This window comes from Martes martes, assembly GCF_963455335.1.
Source record: "Martes martes genome assembly, chromosome: 5".
NCBI lineage: Eukaryota > Metazoa > Chordata > Mammalia > Carnivora > Mustelidae > Martes > Martes martes.
The window spans coordinates 78696830-78722172 of NC_137892.1; the positions used below are offsets into that span (position 1 = coordinate 78696830).

At 37.1% G+C, this 25343-nt stretch overlaps 1 protein-coding gene across 2 annotated transcripts in view; it reads right to left on the bottom strand.

Moving 5' to 3' along the window:
* RAB3C (RAB3C, member RAS oncogene family) overlaps positions 1-24932 on the bottom strand; it is a 290830-nt gene extending 265898 nt beyond the window's left edge. The window contains exons 1-2 of one of the 2 annotated variants that reach the window (XM_080804616.1): positions 24598-24665; positions 7383-7513 (exon numbers count right to left, since the gene is read on the bottom strand). In XM_080804616.1, coding sequence (XP_080660742.1) covers positions 7383-7469 — 87 coding nt within the window. In that variant the 5' untranslated portion in view covers positions 7470-7513; positions 24598-24665. Of the gene's footprint in view, positions 1-7382; positions 7514-24597 lie in introns of both variants that reach the window. The other variant, XM_080804617.1, reaches the window with a different exon arrangement.
* Between the last annotated feature and the right edge of the window lie 411 nt (positions 24933-25343).

Genomic DNA, 25343 nt, shown 5'->3' on the forward strand with positions numbered 1-25343 from the left:
AGATGAGACCTCTACAACATGTCATCAAAGAATTTGGCAAACTTAAAGCAGATCCTTAACCTCTGGGACTTGGTGCACTGAGAATCCATTGTGCTGTTTCATTAGGTGTGCTTTGGTTCAACAGCAGGTGAACAAATCCTGGATTTAATTGATGTGCCAGTTTTAATTTTAATCCTAGTTTCCCCAGAAGTCCTACTAACTAGGGACCAAACAGATTACCTCTAACTAACACATGCAATCACAGATTATTTCAGAATTTTTGACATTTGTTTTTCAGAATAAACAGGAAAAGCAAATTACTTCCAGGGATTCTTCTGGGCACTTAAGAATCTAAATGACATTAAGCTATTTTGTGGATCTCATGAGAAAAACAAAAAGAAGTCATTCGAAATGTACTACATTCTCACCACTACTAGTGATAACAGCCTGAGGGTCAATGGGAAGATGAACAAAGATGGATAAATCATCCAGAAAAGGACATGAAGTTCTTGGAAACTGGAAGGATGAAAGTGAGGATGGGACGTATGTATTGGAAGTAGAGAAATACATCAAGTAATTTCAAATCTTAATCATCGTTGCCTGGGAAAAAAAGGATAATCATAATAAAAAGAATTATTCCTGAGAGCTCTAAAGTCAAAACTAAAATTTTAAAATCAATAAGGAGGGGCCCCTGGGTGGCTCAGTGGTTTAAAACCCCTGCCTTCAGCTCAGGTCAAGATCCCAGGGTCCTGGGATGGAGCTCCGCATTGGGCTTTAGCTCAGTGGGGAGCCTGCTTCCCACCCCCCCCACCTTCACCTGCCTCTCTGTCTACTTGTGATCTCTCTCTCTGTCAAATAAATAAATAAATAATAAATAAATAAATAAATAATCTTAAAAAAATAAAAATAAAATCAACAAGGAAAATATGAAACGTTAGGATTCCCAAATATCCGTCATCTGGCCCCCACGTGATTTCTCCTGGAGAAATCCTGGTCTGCACAGTTTGCTGCCTCCCTGTTTGTCTCTCAGAATGGACCAGAATTGTGATGCTCTTTGCAGTCTCTGGCCAGCAATTTCTGTGTGTGTGTGTTTGTGTGTGTGTGTGTCTGCTGCTCTTGGCTCTGGAACGAGCCAGTGGAGAAGCAATAAAACACTGCTCATGCCACTGTGGACACATCACCGCTGAGCTGAGAAGATGCTGTCCAGGAAATTGGAAACAGCCAAGGCATTAGATAATTCAAATTCTAACCCTGGCTCTGAAGCAAAGGGCCTGGAAAAGTAGGGCAGACTTCAGCAATCACCCTTGTCTCTCTTCTTCATGTCAGCAGGGAGTGAATTACTCTTCATGGGACTCATGGGAGAATATATAGGATGGTATGCCAAATGATAGTAATGCTTCTAAGATGGAAATCACTGCATATTTTAAAGGTGTTGCTTAGGCTATGACATTTTAAGGTACTTTTTCCAGCCCATCTCTGGATCCCCATCTCCTACACAGCTTCTCTTATAGATGAGTAGAACTTTCAGCTTATGCACAGAAAGATGGTAAAATCACCTCCATAACAACCCTTATGGGCACTGTACTACGTGTTTTCCATACATCATCATACCTCATCCTTTCACTGCCCCAGGATATCAATATTTATTAGTAACCCCATATTATCAAAACAGTATGCTCTGGGTGTATTTGAAAAGGGTCCCTTCTCCCTTCGCCTGCCAAAAACATGAGGGGATTTTCTCTAACCCTCACTGTGAGAACTTGGCAGGGGTCCTGAGGATGAAACTCAAACAAGTGTGTCCTCCCTGAAACTGCACCCCCTGGAGCTTTAACTCTTGGACTTGTCTACCCTGAGCCAACAGTGACTCATCAATTACAGTTTAGGTTTTCTTACTCCAGTACTGGTTCCCATGGGAGTTTCTGTTCCAAGAATTTGTGAAAACTTTATCAGGTTATTGGTCTCTCCCATGTAAGGGGCAGCATTTTTCTCTGTGACCTCAATTCTCTGATGAATCTAAGAGTTGGTAATTTTCATTTTGTTTCATTTTTTTCTTGTGTGAGGATGAGAGTAACAACTTCCAAGCTCTGTATGCACTGGAGTGGAAACCGAAAGTCTTTATCCCCATTTTGAAGAAGAAATTAAGGCCAGAGTATTTGAGAGGAAATTTAGGTAGAGGATTCCTTGTTTTTCAGTAGGGTCTCTTGATTCTCTCAGCACATGTGCTGAGCCTTCATCATCTAGACCAAATGTGTTCTTCAAGAGTTACAGCTCTATGGGTTCAGCTTGCTCACTCTTCTCTTTGCCAAACTAACAGCCTCAAGTTTCAACCACAGAGGAGACTACTGGAAGAGGTAACACTACCTCTTCTTTTGCTTCTAGAAAAAAAAAAAATCTATTCCTTTGTTGAAAAAAGTCATGATCTAATCTTGATATATTTTAAAATTCATTATAATGGTTTTTGAATCTTCTGGGAAATCTAGATGTATACAGAACAATAAAGAGTATCAAGCCATGTAAAAATTATTCCTACTAGTGTCAAAGACCACTGTTCTCCAGCCCACACTGGAGTTCACTCTTGGTGTAGTTACAGAGGATTTCCAGAGGGAGAGAGCACCTGTACGGGGACTGTGCTGCAGCACAGTACAGGGGATGCCTGGGCCACAGAGAGAAGAGTGTAAACAAGGTTTTCTGGGAAGGGAACCACATGGCTGGCTGAGAGAGCTCTCCAGACACGTAGGATGTAATCCTGACAGCTGCAATGTAGCAGAGCCCTGGTCCCAGCAGTGCCTGCACATCTTCATGAATGCTGAAGCCAGAGGGTCATTAGTGCAGTCCTGTGATGCTGATGATTATACTAACTACTAGTAATCTATGCCTTATAAATCACAGCATAAAGGTTGGAAAACAAGATTCCACTTCTTTTCCAGCAGTTCTGAAATTATGTACATGCAGATACATCTGTGAAAAAGAAAATTCTATATTCTTGGTATGATGTGAATATGGGTAAAGAGCACATACTCTATGGTCAGGTTGCCTGAGAAGGAATCCCAGGTCTGCTACTTGCGTAAACTTGGTCAAGGTCTTTGATATTTTGTTATTTTTTCAACTCTGCTAATCTATAATTTCCTCGCCTATAAAACAGGAATTGTAGTAAGATCATGAAAGTAAAAATTTTGGCATGTGCTAGATCCTTGATTAAAGCCATTCACTTGATTCTGCAATTAACATTGATGCTACTCTCTGAAAATAGAAATGGTCAATTTTATAGAATATGCTTCCTCTCATTTCCTAACCTTAGAGGCAAGAGGTTTGACGCCCAACACTTCCACTCTGTAGAGTTTCATAATTACCGAGATAAACTCCTTACTCTTTCATTACAAATATTATGACATGGAACAAAGAGCACTTATCAAAATACCACAAAATACCTTTACCTCCCTGTGTGCAGATAAAAGTGTTCTGTGGTCTTGAGAGGCTGTAGGAAAGGGAATGTGGTCAATGGCCATATGCCCTGTGACAGGACCCATCCTGTGATATTGGGGCCACCCAATAACTTCTAGGGAGTTACTAACCTCATGAAACTTGGGCATGAATGGGCTTTTGTAGAAACTGGGAGAGAGCCGAGTTTCAGGTATGAACTAATAAAGGGGCAGAATTCAAGTAATACAATGGTAAGATAAGCATGAGAAAGGAAGCACCAGGAATGCAAAGGAATTGTGGGAAACTCCCTTGTGTTGCCTTAGCATTGGCTTTAGGTGAAGTTCAACCTAATTTCTGATAGTAAATTTGGTAAATCATCAAAGTCAACAATACCATCATAACACCAATACTGTATCATACACTTCAAGGTTGCCAAGACACTAGATCTTAATTGTTACCACCACATAAAAGAAATGACAATTTTATGACCTGATAGAGGTGTTAGCTAACTCCACAGAGGTAATCATATTACCATACATGCATGTATCAAATCAATATGTTATATGCTTTAAACTTTTGCAATATTATATATCAACTGTACTTCAATAATAATATATTTTTTAAAAGATTTTATTTATTTATTTGACAGAAAGATATCACAAGTAGGCAGAGAGGCAGGTAGAGAGAGGGGGGTGGGGGGAAGCAGGCTCCCTGCCGAGCAGAGAGCCTGATGCAGGGCTCGATCCCAGGACCCTGAGATCATGACTTGAGCTGAAGGCAGAGGCTTTAACCCACTGAGCCACCCAGGTGCCCCCAATAATAATAGATTTTTAAAAGTCCACAATACCATTATTTCAAAGTGAGAACTCACTAAGAGGCTTTCATATGTATATATAAACATAGATAAATACACATACATAAAAATAGTATCATGCATACATTCTGGTTATCTCTATCCTTTCTCCAAAACCTTCTAAAACAATGGCAAGGGTTTTTCACTAAAGGGAAATTCCATATTAAAAAAGAGAAGCAAAAAAGAAAAAGCAAGAAAGTTTGGGATTTGGAAGTGAATGACCGGAAAAAAGGGCATCTCATGTCTGTATAGTAATTCTTAACCTACAGAACTTGAAATGGCCTTGGGATTAGAGATGCCAGATGTCTTTTTTTTTTTTTTTTAATGGTTGATTTTTTTTTCATTTTATTTTATTTTACTTCTTTTCAGTGTTCCAGCATTCATTGTTTATGCACCATACCCAGTGCTCCATGAAATACGTACCCTCCATAATACCTACCACCAGGCTCACCCAACCCTCCACCCCCCTCCCCTCCAAAACCCTCAGTTTGTTTCTCAGAGTCCATAGTCTCTTATGGTTCATCTCCCCCTCCAATTACCCCCAACTCACTTCTCCTCTCCATCTCCCAGTGTCCTCCATGTTATTCTATGCTCCACAACTAAGTAAAGCCACATGATAATTGACTCTCTCTGCTTGATCTAACTCACTCAGCATAATCTCTTCCAGTCCTGTGCCAGGTGTCTTGATTATGTGGTGTGGCTAGAGTGACCAACTACCCCTGTTTTCCCGAGTGTGACACTACAGGACTTTCAGTGCTAAAACCAGAAAGCTAAGACTGTTGGTCACACTGACTAGGGCGTGCAAACCGGGGGAATGGCTGAAAACTCATTTTTATTCAGGAATACAAAACTAAATTCTCATAAGATACATTAGATCTGAGAGTCCCAAAACTGGGGAACTGTACCTGAATTCTGCAGAATTAAAATGTCCAACGTGGGCCCAGGCATCTATAATTTTTCAGCATCCCATGTGATTCTTTTGACCATTTGGGTTTAGAATTCACTGGATTAGCAAATGTCCACATGGAAGCCAGGGCAGGTGTACATTGTCAAGGTATCAGGGATACATGTAAGGGGAGACTGAGTAATCTGACATTTCAGCTAAGAACCCCAGGATGTGGAAAATGGGATCCTAGCACTCTTCACCAGACACCCCTTCTGCCAAGAGTGACAAGAGATCTCATCACCATGATATTGACTCTGCAAAGAAGTCTATACTCTAGAATGCCCAGCCTGCTCAGATAAGCTGATTTCTGGAAAATGTGTTAATTATCTTAGCTATGGTAAGATCCAGAGCCTTCTAAGGGCCAGTGATATAACTCACTGTGAGTTTCCATCAGAGTATGAGCAGGCATGGCATCGTAAGAAGCAGTAATCATGTTCTCAGAGCACATGTGGCTCTATTCTGCTCAGCTCTGTGGGAGTTGGCCTTGACTGTCTCAATCGGTCATTTTTAAAAATAACATACATTTGGACTTTACTTCCCCTCACTCCACAAGAAAGCACCTGACAGATTCAGGAGGCCAGTGTCCAAGCTAAAACTACAAAATAAAGAATATCTCTTGTAAGAATACCTCTTCCTGAGAAGAAAATAAAAACTAAACAGAATAGATAAACCCAGTACTCTGTGGTATAATGAAAAGCCTCTCTTAAAAATACTTAGTAAAATACTCTAAAAATTCCCACTGGGGGAAAAAAGCCTAGATCTTAATATTAATATATGTATTACCCAAGGAATTTTTATCACTAAAATTTTTTAAAACATTAAACATTTAAAAAATATTAAACATTGAAAAACATTAAAAGTTATTTTAAAGGCTTAAGCCCTTGAAAAATACCTGCAGAGATTTGCTATGAAGATTTCTTCCAAATCCTTTATTAACACTCATCAAGGTAGGTCACATATAGGGGCATAAATAGCCTACTGTCCATGCACTTATGACAAAAAGGGACTATCTGAACCATTCTTCATCTTCTTTTTCTTTTTTCCCATCCAAACCATTCTTGAGAAACTTGGTGGGTTATTAGTTTATGCACTTGTGTTTCTATACTGTGCAGGTTCACCAATTAGAATGACTTACAGAGGGATTTTGGTAGCCACAATCATCCCAGCTTTTCTTTCAAAAGCTATCGCTACTATTCCTGTTGTCCATTTTCATCAGTTCTACCACTCAAACAAGTGCTTGGTGAATTACAACATTCAAAAGACAACCAAGAAAACCCATTTTTCATTGCAACCACCATAGATGAGTATGAGATGAGAGTCATATTGTGTTAATTGGTACATAGATTCTTTCTCCGAGTCCTATAAGGCTCTTAAAGCTATGGCCATTGAAACAGAAATTATCAACATTGGCTTGCAAGTTTCTCAAGTAGATGAGACTCAGACATGCATCTGAGCCACTGAAAGACTAACAATATCCTTGATGGATAAAGTAAACTAAAAGCAGGCAGACTAACAATGAGAGGCTCAATGCCTTACATCTTAAAATTACATTATGATTTGGGTTCCCACACCATAAAAACTGACCATGTAGAAGCAAAATGATAATGGTGCCAGGTTTTTCTCAGTCAGGGGGTCAAGTAGGCACAAAATAAGACTCTTTAAGGCTTGTTGGATCAAAGTTCCTAACACTGGATCCAATTCAATCACCTTATTGGAGAGTATTTCAGGGAACCATGACCGTGTCTTCTACCATTCCCTGAACAACTGAAGATCTAGAACATTCACCCTTATGGTTTCATCATTTAGTGGACAGAAAAATATTTCCTGACGCCAATAAAACTGACATAATGCTTCAAACCAATCAGAAACATGTTGGTGTTTGAAAAGGCATTTTGTTTCTACAGAGTTGAAGATGTTAAGGAATATATTGGTTGGCAAGATAAAGCAACTCTTAAAATTATTTAATTATTTTATTTTTACAATTTTACACTTTGTTCAAATTTTTGAAAGTGTCATAAAGCCCACAATTTTATTTTCAAACACAAAGGAAAAAATGTAGCATGGCAAAGGCCCTAAAGAATAAAAATACAATGATAGAAATTAAAATGTAAACATAATATATTTCCCAGAAATCTACATGGAATAATCAAATCACTAATATTATTATTTACATTTCTGACTCACCGTTTCTATGAGAAGCTCACAGTGTTTTCTTGGTTTCTGCACAATACCAGAAATAAATCCGATTAAACGCTTCCAGTACTCAAACATCTCATCTCAAGGGCTTATATGCATCTTTTCTTGACAACATGTTTCTATTGTAAAAGAAGCCAGCATTAAACCTAGGAAAAGTAAGTTAACTGAAATGAAGAGTACTTCAGTGGGCTTAACAAAAGCCACAGGTGGCAGAAGAGTCCATGACCTTGAGATAAATCAACAGGAACTACACAATTTAAGAGAAAGAAAAAAATTAATAGAGCCTCATTGATTTTTTAACAGTATCTGAAGTCTAATATAGATGCAATTAGAGCCTCTGATGGAAAAAGGAGTCAATAATGGGATGGGAAAATATTTGAAGATATAATACATAAATATTTTTCAAATTTGGTGAAAAACATGAACCTACATCGATTAGAACCTCACTCAACCACTAAGCTGACTAAATACAAAGAAAAATACATCTAGGCACCTTACAGACAAACTGTTCAAATTCAAAGTTGAATAGAAAACAGAAAAAGGGACAAATACCAAAGAAGGGTCCAACAATATGAAGAACAGCTAACTTCACATCATGATGGAGGTCAGCAATGAAATAACCTAAAATGCTGAAAGGGGGGAAAAAAAAGCAACTAAATCTTTAATATGCAGCAAAACTATCATTCAAAAATGTAGGCAAAATAGGAGGAGGAAGCAAGATGGCAGAAAAGTAGCAGACTAAAATCTCAGTAGGTCCTAGGAATTTAGCTAGATAGTTATCAAACTGTTCCAAACACCTACAAACTCAACAGGAGATAGAAGAGAAGAGCAGCAATTCTAGAAACAGAAAATCAACCATTTTCTGGTAGGTAGGACTTGTGGCGAAGTGAATCGGAAGCAACGGGAAGATAGACCATGGGGGAGGGGCCGGCTCCCGGCAAGCAGTGGAGCAGTAGGGCACAAAATCAGAAGGTTCAGAAGTCTGCTCCACTGAGGGACATTGCTCCAGAGGCTAAGCGGGGGTGGAGCCGTCACACGGACAGTAAGGTCTTAAGTCCCATGGGGTCAAAGAAAGACTGGGGGTGTCCGAATGTGGCAGAGCTGCCAGGTATCAGAGTGGAGAAGCCAGCTATAGAGACAGAGCTGAGGAGGGGCTCTCAGCTCAGAGTTACCTTAAACCATGATCCGAGGCACAATCAGGCCACTGCTCTTCCAGCTGGGACCCCCACAAGGGTGAGATCCAGAGAGACCCCCTTTTTCCTCCTCTGGGAGGAGCAGCGCAGGTGTAGGCAGCATGAATCTGCTGGGTTTAGAGACTCCAAATGAGGCCAGTGCCAGAGACAGAAACGCTTGACCACAGGCCAGGGAAGCACAGAGTGCAGCTGGAGACCAGGGAGACAGAAGGGATTGACTGCTTTTCTCTGAGGGTGCGCTGAAGAGTAGGGCCCCGAGCTCTCAGCTCCTCTGGGCCAGATTGGAAGGCCACCATTTTCATTCCCGACCTCCAAAGCTGCACAGAAAGCGTTCAGGGTACAATAGCTCCCGAAGGGGAACCAAGCAGATTACTTAGCCTGGCCCATGGCAAGGGCAGTGCAATTCCGCCTTGGGCAAAGACATTTGAGAATCACTGGAACATGTCCCCCCCAGAGAAGATCAGCAAGAACATCCAGCCAAGACCAACTTCAGCAATCAACAAGAACTGCAGAACTCCAGAGCTAGGGGAAAGCAATGCATAGAATTCATGGCTTTTTTCCCATGATCCTGTAGTATTGCAAAGTTAATTTTTAAAAATTTTTTTCTTATTCTATTTTTCTAACTTTTCCTCTTTCCTCTTTTAACGTTTTTTAACTATTTTATCTTAACAATACCTTTTTAAAAAAATCTTTTAATATTTTCATTGTTATACCCATATCTTATCCTTTTATTATATTTAACCTTTTTTTTAAATACATATAGGGTTTTCCTTTTCTTTAAAACTTTGGGATACAATTTCTTCTAATAGGTCAAAACATAACCTAAATCTAACACATGGCTTTGTTCTAGTCTCTAGCCTGATCACATTCTCTCCTCTTTCTTTCTTTCTTTTTTTTTTTTTCCAAACCAACTTCTGTTATCAATTCCTTTTTTTGAATCTTTTTTAAAATTTTCATCTTTACAGTCATATTCCATCCCTTCATCATGTTTACCCATATTTTTTTATATATATAAATTTTTCTTTCATTAAAATTTGGAAGGTAGTTTCTTCTAAGAGACCAGAATACACCCAAAATCAAGTGGGTGGCCCCATTCTATTCACCAGTATAATAAATATATATATATATAGACAGATAGATATATAAATAGATAGATTTTTTTTTTACCCCTTTTATTCTCCCCCCAGTTTTGGATCTCTTCTGATTTGGTTAGAATATACTTTTCTGAGGTCTTTGTTACCCTTTTAATATTTTATTCTCTCGATCATATATTGTTATCTGGATAAAATAACAAGGCTGAAAAACTCAGCACAAAACAAAACAAAACAAAACAAAACAAAAAACACAAGAGGCAGTACTGATGACTAGGGACCTAATCAATATGGACATTGGTAATATGTCAGAATTAGAGTTCAGAATGATGATTATCAAGATGCTAGCTGGGCTTGAAAAATGCATGGAAGATATTAGAGAAACCCTGTCTGGAGAAATAAAAGCCCTTTCTGGAGGAATGAAAGAACAAAAATCTAACCAACTTTAAATCAATAAAGCTATTATTGAGGTGCAATAAAAAATAGAGGCTCTTACTGCTAGGAAAAATGAGGCAGAAGAGAGAATTAGTGATATAGAAGACCAAATGATGGAAAATAAAGAAGTTGAGCAAAAGAGAGTCAAACAACTACTGGACAATGCGGGAAGAATTTGAGATATAAGTGATACCATAAGACAAAACAATATAAGAATAACTGGGATCCCAGAAAAAGGAGAAAGAGAGAGAGATGTAGAAGGTATAGTGGAGCAAATTATAGTTGAGAATTTCCCTAATATGACAAAGGGAACAAGCATCAAAATCCAGGAAGCACAGAGAATCTCCCTCAAAAATCAATAAAAATAGGTCCACACCTACCATTTAATACTAAAACTTACAAGTCTTAGTGACGAAGAGAAAATGGAAAGCAGCTGATGACAAGAAATCTGTAACATATAATGGTAGAAATATTAGATTGGCCCAGACTTATCCATAGAGACCTGGCTGGCCAGAAAGAACTGGCATGATATATTCAGAGCACTAAATGAGAACATTATGCAGCCAAGAATACTATATCCAGCTAGGGTATCATTGAAAATAGAAGGAGAGAGAAAAGGCTTCCAGCGCAAACAAAAACTAAAAGAATTTGCAAACACCAAACCAGACCTACAGGAAATATTGAAAGGGGTCCTCTAAGCAAAGAGAGAGCCTAAAAGTAACATAGACCAAAAAGGAACAGAGACAATGTATATTAACAGTCACCTTACAGGCAATACAATGGCACTAAATTACTATCTTTCAATAGTTACCCTGAATGTAAATGGGCTAAACCCCCAATCAAAAGACACAGGCAATTAGAATGGATAAAAAAACAAGACCCATTGATATGCTGTTTACAAGAAACTCCTTTTAGACCCAAAGACACTTCCAGATTTAAAGTGAGGGGGTGGAAAACAATTTACCATGATAATGGACATCAAAAGAAAGCTGGGGTGGCAATCTTACATCAGATCATTTAGATTTTAAGCCAAAGACTATAATAAGAGATGAGGAAGGACACTATATCATACTGAAAGGGTCTGTCCAACAAGAAGATCTAACAATTTTAAATACCTATGCCCCTAACATAGGAGCAGCCAACTATATAAGCCAAATAATAACAAAATCAAAGAAACACATTGACAGTAATACAATAATAGTAGGGGACTCTAACATATCCCCCTCACTGCAGTGGTCAGATCACCCAAGTAAAAGATCAACAAGGAAATAAAGGCCTTAAAAGACACACTGGGCTAGATGGACATAACAGATATATTCAGAACATTCCATCCCAAAGCAACAGAATTCACACTCTTCTCTAGTGCACATGGAACATTGTCCAAAACAGATCACATCCTGGGTGATGAATCAGGTCTCAACTGATACCAAAAGATTGGGATCGTTCCCTGCATATTTTCAGACCACAATGCTCTGAAGCTAGAACTCAATCACAAGAGAAAAGTTGGAAAGAACCCAAATACATGGAGGCTAAAGAGCATCCTACTAAGGAATGAATGGGTCCCAGGAAATTAAAGAAGAATTTAAAAATTCATGGGAACAAATGAAAATGAAAACACAATTGTTCAAAATCTTTGGGACATGCAAAGGTGGTCCTGAGAGGAAAGTATATAGCAATACAAGCCTTTCTCAAGAAACAAGAAAGGTCTCAAGTACACAACCTAACCCTACACCTAAAGGAGCTGGTGGAAGAACAGCAAAGAAAGCCTAAACCCAGAAGGAGAAGAGAAATAATGAAGATCAGAGCACAAATCAATGAAACAGATTTCTTTCTAAGCCAAAAGAACAGTAGAACAAATTGACAAAACTAGGATCTTTGAAGGAATTAATACAATTGATAAACTCCTGATCAGACTTATCAAAAAGAAAACAGAAAGGACCCAAAAAGTAAAATCATGAATGAAAGAGGTGAGATCACAACCAATACCCAAGAAATACAACCATAAGAACACATTATGAGCAACAATAAGCCAGCAAATTTGACAATCTGGAAGAAATGGATGCATTCCTAGAGACATAAACTACCAAATCTGAACCAGGAAGAAACAGAAAACCTGAAGAGACCCATAACCAGTAAGGAGATTGAAGCAGTCATCAAAAATCTCCCAAAAAACAAGAACACAGGGCCAAACACCTTCTCAGGGGGAATTCCACAAAACAGTTAAAGAAGAATTAATACCTATTCTCCTGAAACTGTTCCAAAAAATAGAAATGGAAAGAAATTTCTGAACTCATTTTATTAAGCCAGCATTACCTTGATCCCAAAATCAGACAAAGACCCCATCAAAAAGGAGAATTACAGACCAATATCCTTGATGAACACAGATGTGAAAATTCTCACCAAAATACTAGCCAACAGGATCCAACAGTACATTAAAAGGATTATTCACCACAACTTAGTGGGATTTATCCCAGGCTGCAAGGTTGATTCAACATGCACAAATCAATCTGATACAATACATTAATAAAAGAAAGAACAAGAACCATATGATACTCTCAATAGATGCTGAAAAAGCATTTACAAGACCCTTTTATGATCAAAGCTCTTCAAAGTGTAGGGATAGAGGGTACATATCTCAATATCATAAAAGCCATCTATGAAAAACCCACAGCAAATATCATTCTCAATGGGGAAAATCTGAGAGCTTTTCTGCTAAGGTCAGGAACATGGCAGGGATGTCCATTATCACCACTGCCATTCAACATAGTACTAGAAGTCCTAGCCTCAGCAATCAGACAACAAAAAGAAATTAAAGGCATCCAAATCGGTAAAGAAGAAGTCAAACTCCTTGCAGATGATATGACACTTTATGTGGAAAACCCAAAATACTCCACTCCAAAACTGCTAGAACTAGTACAGGAATTCAGTAAAGTGTCAGGATATAAAATCAATGCACAGAAATCAGCTGCATTTCTATACACCAACAGCAAGACAGAAGAGAAATTAAGGAGTCAATCCCATTTACAATTGCACCCAAAACCATAAGATACCTAGGAATAAACCTAACCAAAAAGGCAAAGAATCTGTACTCAGAAAACTATAAAGTACTCATGAAAGAAACTGAGAAAGACACAAGGAAATGGAAAAATGTTCCATGCTCATGGATTGGAAGAACAAAGATTGTGAAATGTGTATTCTACCTAAAACAATCTACACATTTAATGCAATCCCTATTAAAATACCATTAATTTTTTTCAAAGAAATGGAACAATTAATCCCAAAATTTATATGGAACCAGAAAAGACCTCAAATAGCCAGATCAGATAAAGGGTTAGTATCCAAAATCTAGAAAGAACTTATCAAACTCAACACCCAAAGAATAAATAATCCAATCAAGAAATGGGGAGAAGACATGAACAGACATTTCTTTGAAGAAGACCTCCAAATGGCCGAGAGACACATAAAAAAAGTGCTCCACATCACTCAGCAGCAGGGAAATACAAATCAAAACCACAGTGAGATAACACCTCATGATGTTAGAATGGCTAAAATTAACAAATCAGGAAAGGAGAGATTTTGGTGAGGATGTGGAGAAAGGGGAACCCTCCTACACTGTTGGTGGGAATGCAAGCTGGTGCAGCTACTCTGGAAAACAGCAGGGAGGTTCCTCAAAAAGTTGAAAATAGAGCTACCCTATGACCAGCAATCGCAGTACATGGTATTTACCCTAAAGATACAAATGTGGTGATCCGAGGGGCACGTGCACCTAAATGTTCATAGCAGCGATGTCTACAATAGCCAAACTATGGAAAGAACCTAGATGTCCATCAACAGATGAATGGATAAAGAAGATGTGATATACATATATGTGTGTGTGTGTGTGTGTATACACACACATACATATATATATGAACATATATCTATATCTATCTATATATATATATATATAAATAATGCAGCCATCAAAAGAAATGAAACTTTCCATTTGCTACAATGTGGATGGAGCTAGAGGGTATTATGCTGAAAGAAATCAGTCAATCAGTGAAAGACAATTATCATATGATCTCTTTGATATGAGGAATTTGAGAGGCAGGGCAGAAGGCTTGGGGGGTAGGGATGGAAAATATGAAACAAGATGGGATCGGGAAGGAGAAAAACCTCAAGAGACTCTTAATCTCACAAAACAAACAACGTTGCTTGGGGGTGAGAAGGTAGGGAGAGGGGAGTTGGGTTATGGACATTGGGGAGGGTATGTGATACGGTGAGTGCTGTGAAATTTGTAAGACTGATGATTCACAGACCTGTACCCCTGGGCAAATAATACATTATATGTTAATAAAAATAATTTTTAAAAAAAGAAAAAAATGTCGGGAAAATACAAACTATAAGGAGATAAACAAAAAGCTGAGGGTATTTGTTGCCAGTGGATGTGTACCACAGGAAATGTTAAAGGAAGTTGTTCAAGCTGAAAGAACATGACACAGGATAGAAACTCAAATCTTTCTATAGAAATGGCAAATGCCATTTCACCAGAAATGGTAAATAGGTGATGGACAACTGTAAAAATGGATACATATGTTTTTCTTTTCTTCTATTAAAAAAACCTTTGATTGTTTAAAGCTAAAATTATAAAACCATGTAGAGTGTTTGTAACAAAAGCAGATGTAATATATATGACAACAGTTTCACAAAGGATGAGTAAATGAAATTCTATTATTGAGAAGTTACTGTAACTTATGTGAACTAATACAATATTACATAGAATATATTACAAGTTGAAGACACATAATATAGTCCTTAGAATAAACACCAAAGAAAAAAGCAAACATGTATAATTAAAAACCCAACAGAAGAAATAAAATGAAATACTTAAGAATTAAGTAAGTAATTAAGTAATTAAGCAAAATAAGACAAAAAAGAAGAAACAGAGAAACAAAAATCCACATTGAATAAATAAAAAACAAATAGCAAAAAGGTAACTTTAAATCCAACCGTATCAATAACTATAACACATGAAAACAGACAAAAAATTCAATTAAAAGGCAGAGATCTTCCAGACTGGCTAAAAATGTAAGGCTCAACTCTATTCTGATCACAAGATTCATACTTTAAATATAAAGACACATAGAAATTAAAAGTGAAAGTATGAATATATATATATATATATATATATATCACACTGGTAAGAAAGCAAGAGTATATTAATATCAGATTAAATACACATTAAGACAAGGAACCATTACCAGAGATATAAAGGAACATTTCACAATAACAAAAAGGAAAAATTTTTGGAAGACACAATTACAAAGTGTGTATATCTCATAAGAGAAGTTCAAAAATATGAAGTAAAAACTGAAATAACTAAAAGGAGAAATAGATAAATTAACAATCATAATTGGGGTTTTTTCTCAGTAATTGATAGAGTAATTAGACCCAAAATCAGTAAGAATATGTATGATTTTAGCAACACCATACAATACCATGATTTAATTGGCTTCATCAATGATCGTGTCTCACATGCCACATGCAGAATGCACATAGAGTGTTCATAAAGTTGGACCACATGCTGGCATAAAAACAAGTCCAAAAATTCAAAAGATTGAAATCTTAAACAGTATATTCTCTGGTAGCAAAAGACACTACCTAGACATCAGTGTCAATAAAATATCTGGAAAATAAGCAGATATTTGGAAAATAACAACATACCTAAACCCATGGATTAAGGAAAACATCACAAAGAAAGGAGCAAAGAATTTGAAATAAAATACAATGCAAATACTACACTCAGAAATTTATGAGTGTCAGCTAAAGTAGTACTTAGATGGAGATTTATTATTTTACATGGTTATGTTTATTAGAAAAAATGAAATATTTAAACTCAGTGATCTAAATTTCTACTCTAAGGAGACTGATAAAGAAAAGGTCCTACTACAGTATAAGTAACACACTTATTTTTTAAAAGCCTAAATCTGGGGCACCTGGGTGGCTCGGTTGTTAAGCGCCTGCCTTTAGCTCAGGTCATGATCCCGGGGTCCTGGAATTGAGCCCTGCATCAGGGTCCCTGCTCAGCAGGGAGCCTGCTTCATCCTTTCTCTCTGCCTCTCCCCCTGCTCGTGGTCTCTTTCTCTCTCTCTCTCTCTCTGTATCTTTCTGTCTCAAATGAATAAATTTTTTTTAAAAAATCTTTTAAAAATTTTATATAAACAAATAAATAAATAGCCCAAATCAATAAAATACAAAATAAGCAACAAAAACGTTTACAAAGGCAAAGGTTAAAAAAGGTTATTTGAGGATAATAATGGCATTGATAAACATCTAGTAACATACGGAGAAAGAGAGAGGAGGAGAACTCAAATTGTCAAAAATACAAATTAAAGAGGAGATATCCTTATAGATCTTAGAAAAATTAAATAATAAAATATTTTGAATAACTTTGTCAGTAAATTTGAAAAATTAGGCAACAAATAAAATTTAACAAAACTGACCCAAGATGAAATAGAAAACATATATGTGCATAATTAGTTTTCTACTGCTGCTATAACAGATATTTAAAACAGCACCCAATAACTAAATGAGTCAGAAGTCTGGACATAGTGTGACTCAGCTGGGTACACCGCTCACTCCGCTAAGGCCTTACAACGCCAAAATCAATGTGTTGGCTGGATTGGTTCTTACCTGGAGGCTCTGAGGAAAATTCTACATCTAAGCTCATTCAGGTTGTTGGTAGAATTCACTTGCTTGTGGTTGTAGGACTGAGATTTCTATTTTCTTAATGTATTGACTTCATCTTTAAGCTAACAAGTCTCATGCTTCAAATCTTTGACTTTCCCTTCTTCCACATCTCTCTGACCACAGCCAGAGAAACTTCTCTGCTCTTAACAACTCATGTGATTAGACTGGACCAACCTGATAATCCAAATTAATTTCCCTATTTTAAAGTGTGTAACATTCACTACATCCGCAAAGTCCCTTTTGTTATGTAATATAATTTATTACAGGGATTGTTTCAAGGATTAAACCATAGATATCCTTGGAGGAGGGAGGGAGCTATTCTGCATACCACAATATAATAAAGGAAGATAAATTATAGATGACAGATCGATCAACCAATGCATAGATAGATAGAATAGTTGAATGATAGAGATATTGTATATATTTTGATAACTGAAGTTGTTTAAAATTTTTTTTCCACAAAGAAAACTCCAGGTTCCAATGGTTTCATTTATGAAGTCTATCAAATACTTTATGAACCCAAATATACCAATCTTAGACACCAAAATCATTTAGAAAACTGTAGTGAACACTTTTCAGTTTGTTTTAAAAGGCCTGCATAACTCCAATATTGTAATATCATAAAAACATTACAAGAAAATCATATACCAATATCCATCATGAATTTAAATGCAAAAATCCTCAAAGAAATATGATCAAACTGAATCCAATGATACGTAGAAAAAACAATATATCATAGCTAACTGGGGTTTATCTAAGGAATGCCAGGTTAACTAAAAAATAAATCAATATAATGGGATTGGGATGGAGACAAACCAAAAGAGACTCTTAATCTCACAAAACAAACTGAGGGTTGCCAGGGAAAGGGGTGTATGGAGAGGGTGGTTGGGTTATGGACATTGGGGAAGGCATGTGCTATGGTGAGTGCTGTGAAGTGTGTAAGCCTGACAATTCACAGACCTGTGCCCCTGGGGCAAATAATACATTATATGTTAATTAAAAAAATTTAAAAAAACAAAAACAGGACCCTCTAGAAATGTATTCCCAACTCCAAGGGTTTAGGTGGTAGTTGAAGGAGGTGAGCAAAGAGGAAGGGTGGAAGGTCAGGGGGATAGCTGGGGATGTTAATAAACAAGACAGCCATTAAAAAAATTAATCAATCAATAAATCAATATAAGCAACAAGATACAGGACACTCATTATGCAATTACCACAACAGATGCAGGAAAAATATTTGACAAAATTCAACACGCATTGTATGCTAAAAACAAATACTCTCAGCAAATTAGCAATCAAAAGAAATTTTCTCAATATAACAAGGGTATCATACCCATAACAACAGCAACAACAACAAAGCAACTACAGCTAAGTTTCTACTAAATGGTGAAAGATGTAAGGCTTTCCCCCTAAGACTGAGAACAAGATAAGGATGTCTACTCCTCATTTCTACTCAACATTGTACTGGACATCCTACTCTATGGAATAAGACAGAAAGGGGGACAAAGGAGGTTACTGGAAGAAGTAAACTGCTTTTATTTGCAAATGATACTACTGTTTCTGTAGAAATTCTTAAGCAATCTAAAAAACCCACAGAAATAAGTAAATGTAGCAAGGTCTTAGGACATAGTCAAGACAAACAAATCAAAGTAAGTGTATAGTCTAAATATATATATAGAGAGAGCCCATCTATAATGAATAACCTAGATTTCGTCCAAATTTTTAAAAATTCATCAAAAGACACTATTAAGAGTATGAGTACTCAAGCTACAGACTAACAGAAAATATTTTTAAATATATACATTTATATTAATATATTAACACATTAGATATATGCATGTGTATATATATGTATATATATGTCTAGACTATATATATATAAATTTGAAATATAAATTTGAATTTATATAGTTTCAAATATAAATTTGAAACTAGTTCTTTGTACGATATATATATATATATATATATATATATATCGTACAAAGAACTAGTTTCAAATTTATGTAAAGGCCTACAAGTAAACAATAAAACAACCTTACATAAGAACAAATGGTTAAAGAAAACTTTAATAAAGGTAGTTATATAAATGACCAGTAAACACATGAAAATGTGCCAAAATCACTGGACATCAGGAAAATGCAAATTCAAATCACAGTGAGATACCACAAAACACCCATTAAAGTGACCAAAATTAAAAAGACAACTGGCGCTATATGCTGAGGATTGTAAAGTTACTGGAACACTCATCCACTGCTAGTAAGAAGTACTACCATTTGACTTTTTTACTGTTAAACATATACTTACCCTTTACCCCCAAAATTTTACCTCTAGGTATTTATCCAGGAGAAATGAAAGCATATTACAAGAGACCAATATGATACTGCTTATAGCCTTAACAATAACAGGACCAAACTGGAAATTACCTTTTAAAATCTACCAACTGGGGGATGGATTTTACAAGTACAGAAGTATGGTAGATTAATAAAAAAATATAATATGCATCAATAAGAAGGAATGATTATTGATACATGCAACAACATAGATTAATCCCATACACATTATCCTAAGCAAAATAAGAAAGACTCAAGAGTAGATAGTGCATGTTCTACTACTTGTTTTATTGTACGTTTCACAGAACTACATAAAGTTCTAGAATAAATCAAGATGCTTTATGATTAAAAAAGAGTCAAAACTTTAAGTCAGGGAATTAACTAGAAAAAAATATGAATGAAAGAACTTCTGGGGTTGGTTGGAAATGTTTTATATCTTTATAATAGTGTGTGTTACACAGGTATATCCATGTATCAAAAATCATAAAATTGTTCACTTAAGATTTGTGTATTTCAATGTACATTAATATCTAAAAACTGTAAATAAATGAAAAAATTCTGAAATCTACCTAATTCCAAGTAAATCTAAAAGATTTCATCTTCACATGTCATGGCTACCTACTAAGATTGTTCTTGTAGACCCTCTGAAACCAATTAATGAATTAAAAAAAAGAAGAAAATGGTTGGATAATCCTTTACCTATACAACACTTTTGAGGTAACACAACTGTTTGTTAGGTTGGGTGTCTTTTGTGTATCACCAGTCCTAGGAAAACCCATTCCTTCACATAAAAATGTATTTTTTTCTTGGAATATGATGGCCAGGAAAGGAATTTCCAGTTCCACTACAAGCTTAGAATGGCAAAGAAAAACTGTGATTACACCATGTAATAAATTCACAACTTCTTAGACTGAAAAAGTGGAAAAGGAAAATGATTCTTATATCATGAAGTTTTATTTTTACTACAGTTAGTGCCCCTTTCTATACTCCACTTTCTTTTACAGAAGAAAGATAGATGCTTCCAGAATTTGTTTAAATAGAGTCAGAAAGTATGTCAACTAGGAGTTTTCTCTGTTTCTGTAAGGGGTGAAGACTAAATTTTCATTTCTTATAAAGATAAAGGGATCATCAAAAGGTTAGATTTGGTCAGAATGCCATGTCCTTTCATAGCCAAATGAAACAGTGATATTTAGACTATAATCCTTTGTGAGTTGTTTTTGTATAAAGCATGACTGTATTTAATATCTATTATAGCTTTTACCTCAACTTCATCTTTAGCATACATCTATATTCTTTCTTCAATCCTCCTCATTTTTAGTCAAACAACTTTTTTTTTCCCCCACTCTGCTTCATGCTTTGGGTAAATGTTTCTTTGTTTGCTTGTTTTAATTTCCTAAATAGTTCAAAGGCTATACATTTATGAGATGACCCAAAAGCTTATAGATAACAACACTAAAGACCAGCATTTAATGAGAGACAATGGATCCCACTTTGGTCCTGCAAGATAATAAGTATATCTGCAAGAAATTGAAATTCCACAGACAGAAAGCAAACTATATCAATAGGACCCTTGTTCTTTACATCACCTTTGTGTGTCTTCTTGAGGAACACAATAATAGAAGAAAGAACCTGGACTTTCTAGACAGAAATCTGGCAGATTTTGATTCTGTCATGTTGGAAAAGTTATTTAATCTTAATAAGCTCCAGTACCTTACTGTAATTAGGATAATGGTGACCTCTAGGATTGTTTTGTGTTTTACACACACACACACACGCACACACACACGCACACACACACTCTCTGTGTCTCTCTCTCTAGCAATCTTTCACACACACACACACACACACACAATGAGATCTGAATGTAAGGAATGGTGCTTGGCACAGACAAAGCACTAAATAAACTAGAATTTGTTCATTTCTGGCTCTTGAATCAAATGACAATTTGTTCATCAGAGTTTTGCCCTCAAGTCATGAGCACTGTTAGTCCCCATTTCATTTGGCCTTCACGATTTATGGACTCAATGAATGAGAAAACACAAAATGACCATCTCCTACATTAAAATTCTAACCCATTATTTGGAACACTTACCAAATGCTATTCCTAGTTATTTAGTCACAAAGGAAATATAGATATCAAAGAATATCATTATGTATTATTTTAATAGTTACTCTAAAAAAACAATTATTATCCCTCATTTTGCTTCAATTCAGAAAGAAATATTCTTCAGAAAATATTCATATATCAAAGACATATACCTTGAACAGACCACTAAGCTATATATATATAAGCATATCAAATGCTTTTTAAAAAAAATTACATAATTTTTAAACGTTTCCTTGAAATAAGAAAATAAATAGATTAAGAAGCCAACAATTAAAGAGCTTGTTTTTGTTTCACATCAACAAATGGACTAAACATTTTTAAATGGGGAAGAGAATTTCTTAGGATAAATGAACTACAAAATGAGGATTTGCTTGTGACTCATTTTTCAGAAACTACATAAAAAATTTGGAGGCATATATCTCAAATGATGGTGTGGTTCAGTCTTTTTAAAAAAAGGAAAAAAAAAAGAAATGTCAACTACTTATCTTGTTGCATTTTCATGTATCAAAGTCACCTGGAATAAATGATTATATTCCAGAAGTAAGGGTACTGAGACATTACTTGCCACTTAAAGAAAATAAAAGCATGTTTATAGTTTTTATTCTTCCTATCATTGTATATATTTGAAACCCTGAATAATAATATATTTGAAAACCTGATAGAGAGTCATCACAGCAAAAATTTACTTCTTAAATGGAATCAGTGAATGTGTCTTAATTAAATATACCTCAGAAAAAAGTCTTTGATTTCTTAAATTATACACAGAATTCATTATATTATTTGGACATTTAATTTTTACATTTCAAAAATTTAGCCCAATGAATAAAATATAATACAAATATAAAAATAACTTTATCCACAAATAAACTAATTTTATTACCTATTTTTACAATAATTCATTGAAGTTCTGAATAAAAGAGAGAATTATAGTGCCTACTACCTAGTTGATATGAAATAATTTAAATTCTTCCTAAGGCATTAATTTCATACAGTCTATAACATTTTAATGGCCTTGTGAACATTCTAAGCAACTCTTCTAAGAAAATAAAAATTCAGATGCACCGTAGTTTTTTTAGTAATTTATTTTGATAGACTTCAGTGCATATATGAGGTTGACTTTAAATACTAACAATCTACTTGTAAAGTCTACTGTCAATGTTTATTTATAATCAAATATGATTAATTTAGCCAGTTGGTTCCTGGCAGTACCTCCAGTAATGGAAAATTATCATAAGCCAATATATCTTGATTACAACAGCCTGTACCTTTATTGTCTGTCCAGATTCCTTTCACATCAGGTCTGTAATGAAAAGCTAAGTCACAAACAGAGGTATTAGAAGATACACAATGGGACCACTGTTTTTTAGAACAAATCATATTTTCAATAACTCATAATGTAATTTGAGGGCTTCCGTTATATAATCCCTCAACAAACAATTAAATTCTACAGATTTTTTCCACTTAATATCACTGTTAAATTACATAACCTATAATATAAATTAAAAGTAAACCAGCATATGTTTACAGTCTTTGATTTGTGAAGAAAACAACTGGGAAGCGTTTAAGCAAGTATTAAAAACAAATATTTATATTGTTAGATTTGGCAGCAGAGGTGGGTTCTCAAGAGAGACATGTTCCAAATCGTGTATTCCATTCTCTTCTCAGCCCCGTTCATAAAGTGCCTCTCTGTTAGGCAACAGGATCACTCTGCTAGATTAATGAACACAGGTTGATGTTTAGCACTAACTGGTTGTGCATACAAAGAAGAAAGCACCATTCATTTTTACTTAAAAACAAAATCTGCCTAAGCAACATGCTTAGGCAGAGGCATCTTTCCACCTAAGTCGAAGTAACCAAACCTAACTGAATGGGGAATCAGAACGTACAACAAATGGGCACACCACTCAGGATACCTCAGAGAGGGTTCTCCGAAACGCAGAGTAAACCAGTTTTGTGGATAGAGATTAAAGGCTGCCGTGCCTCTGGCATGTGTTTATTATTCTCTCCCATACTACTAGGACCCTAATTGAAGACAAGAGACTTTGGGGGATCCTAACATTATCTTAGCCTTTCTTAACGCGCCCTTAACCAAGTGGAATTCGCTCCATCCCGACTCCTATAGAGACCTCGCAATCCCAAACCTAAAATCATTGCACTTGCACCGGGATCACAAACCAGGCCAGCCAGGAGGGAAGATCAATGGCTATACCAGACCGCCTGTTCCCCTGACTTTTGTTTGCTCGGGTTTACATTTTAGACGGTCATTCACATCTTCCCTGCGGAGCCTGGGAAGATATTAAATACTCCTATCCCTCATCAAGACAACCCAATCACAGCCCCGCAGAGCACAGAGGAACCCAACGGTGTCCCCAAGACCGAGTCAGAGCCTAGACCTTCCCTGAGGTCGAGCACAATTTGTGCTTGGGGAGAGAAGAAAGCATCTGTCTCAATTCCTCCTGAGGCCATACTTTCTGTATAGACCCACCTGCATGGGAGCTTCGTGTCTCATTGTTCTCAAAATGTCCTTTCTCTCTGGTTAAGACAGCGCTGGCGAGGGCGCTGGGTCAAGCATGCACAGCCCGCGCGCTCCACGTTCCACACTCTGCACTCTTGGGGTTCACTAACCGGCTCCAACATCAGCACCGGAGCTGTCCCCTCCTTGGCGCCGCACACGCGTACTGGCCGGGAGTCCCGCGCGCTCCTGGGACTTGTAGTCTTAACATGCCGTGCTTTTCTCGCAAACCAGCGAACCACGAACTACAACTCCCGGCAAGCAAGCATCTAAAGCGGCTGCTCCTCCAGTCAGACTTGGCCGCTGAGCCTCCCTTCGCCTCCCTTGGAACAGCTCCTGGTCGTGACTGCTCGGAGCCTCCCAGCCAATTTCTTTGCGAGGCTCAGGAGAAAGTGACTCCAGCTCGTATCAGCGGGGGAATTTTCCGTTTCTACTCACAGATTTCCGTGGCTAGACTGTGATTTTCCGGTTAGGAAACGCACTACCTTGTGCTAATTCCCGATACAAGAAAAACCCGAGCTGCGTTCTGGGACTCTCCGCCCTACACCTCCTTATCCCGAAACGGGAAAGTTTACACACTTCCATAAGCAGAGTGGGGTGGTTTTACAATCTGATTCAACAAACACGGGGAAGAAAGGTGATGCATAGCACACACATAAAGAAAGTAGTTCACTCACACAACTGCATTGACAAGGCGCGCGCACACACACACACACACACACACACACCCACCTACCCACCCACCCCAAAGTCCGTCAAAGCGACATTTCGCGCAGAGCATGCAGGAGGAACTCCATTCTGCTCACCTTTCCGTACAGCTCCATTGCAACTTGAGGTTCCGAAATTCTCAGTAACGCCCGCTCCTACAAATGAGGTTAGGGTCTTACACAGGAAGCTGAGCTAAACGCACAACACAATGGAAGGGGTGGGGGTGGCGGGTGGCGGAGGGAGAAACGAGGGACGTAGAGAGTACAGCTGATTTAGATAGATGGCTTCTTTCCTCTGGAGGGAAAGCGTGGAGTCTTCAAGTGCCAGCTGCGGAGAAAAGGCTGAGAATCTCTTAGCAAGTGCCAGGGGCGCGATTGCGCTGGGCAGCCCCTCCCGAGGCCCTCCCCCAAGCACATTCTACCGTCATTAGCGCGCACACACAAGCGCTGCTGGCCGCGGGCTGGAGAGCTGATAGGGCACTGGGTTATTTACCCAAAGCAAGTCACATAAAATGAACACATTCATCACCAGAGCCCAGAAGCACCGTCACAGAATGAGATAGGAGACCTCTATTAAGTTATCCTGTGCTTTCTTTAATGCAGTTATTCCTTACGTTACAAAGGTACTCATCCCGGATGAGTTCAAAAATGGTTTTGAAATCTAACCTTACTTTTGTCATACTTATTTTCGCCCTAATTTGACTCAGATGTCTGTTATCCATGTTCTCTGTACCTATCTAGGGACACCCCTCTCCCTTTAAGAGTTAATCAGTCCAGTAATGATTCCTGACTTTTGCATGAGGTCGAAATGATTATTATCGGAGGCAGAATGGAAAAAGAATCAA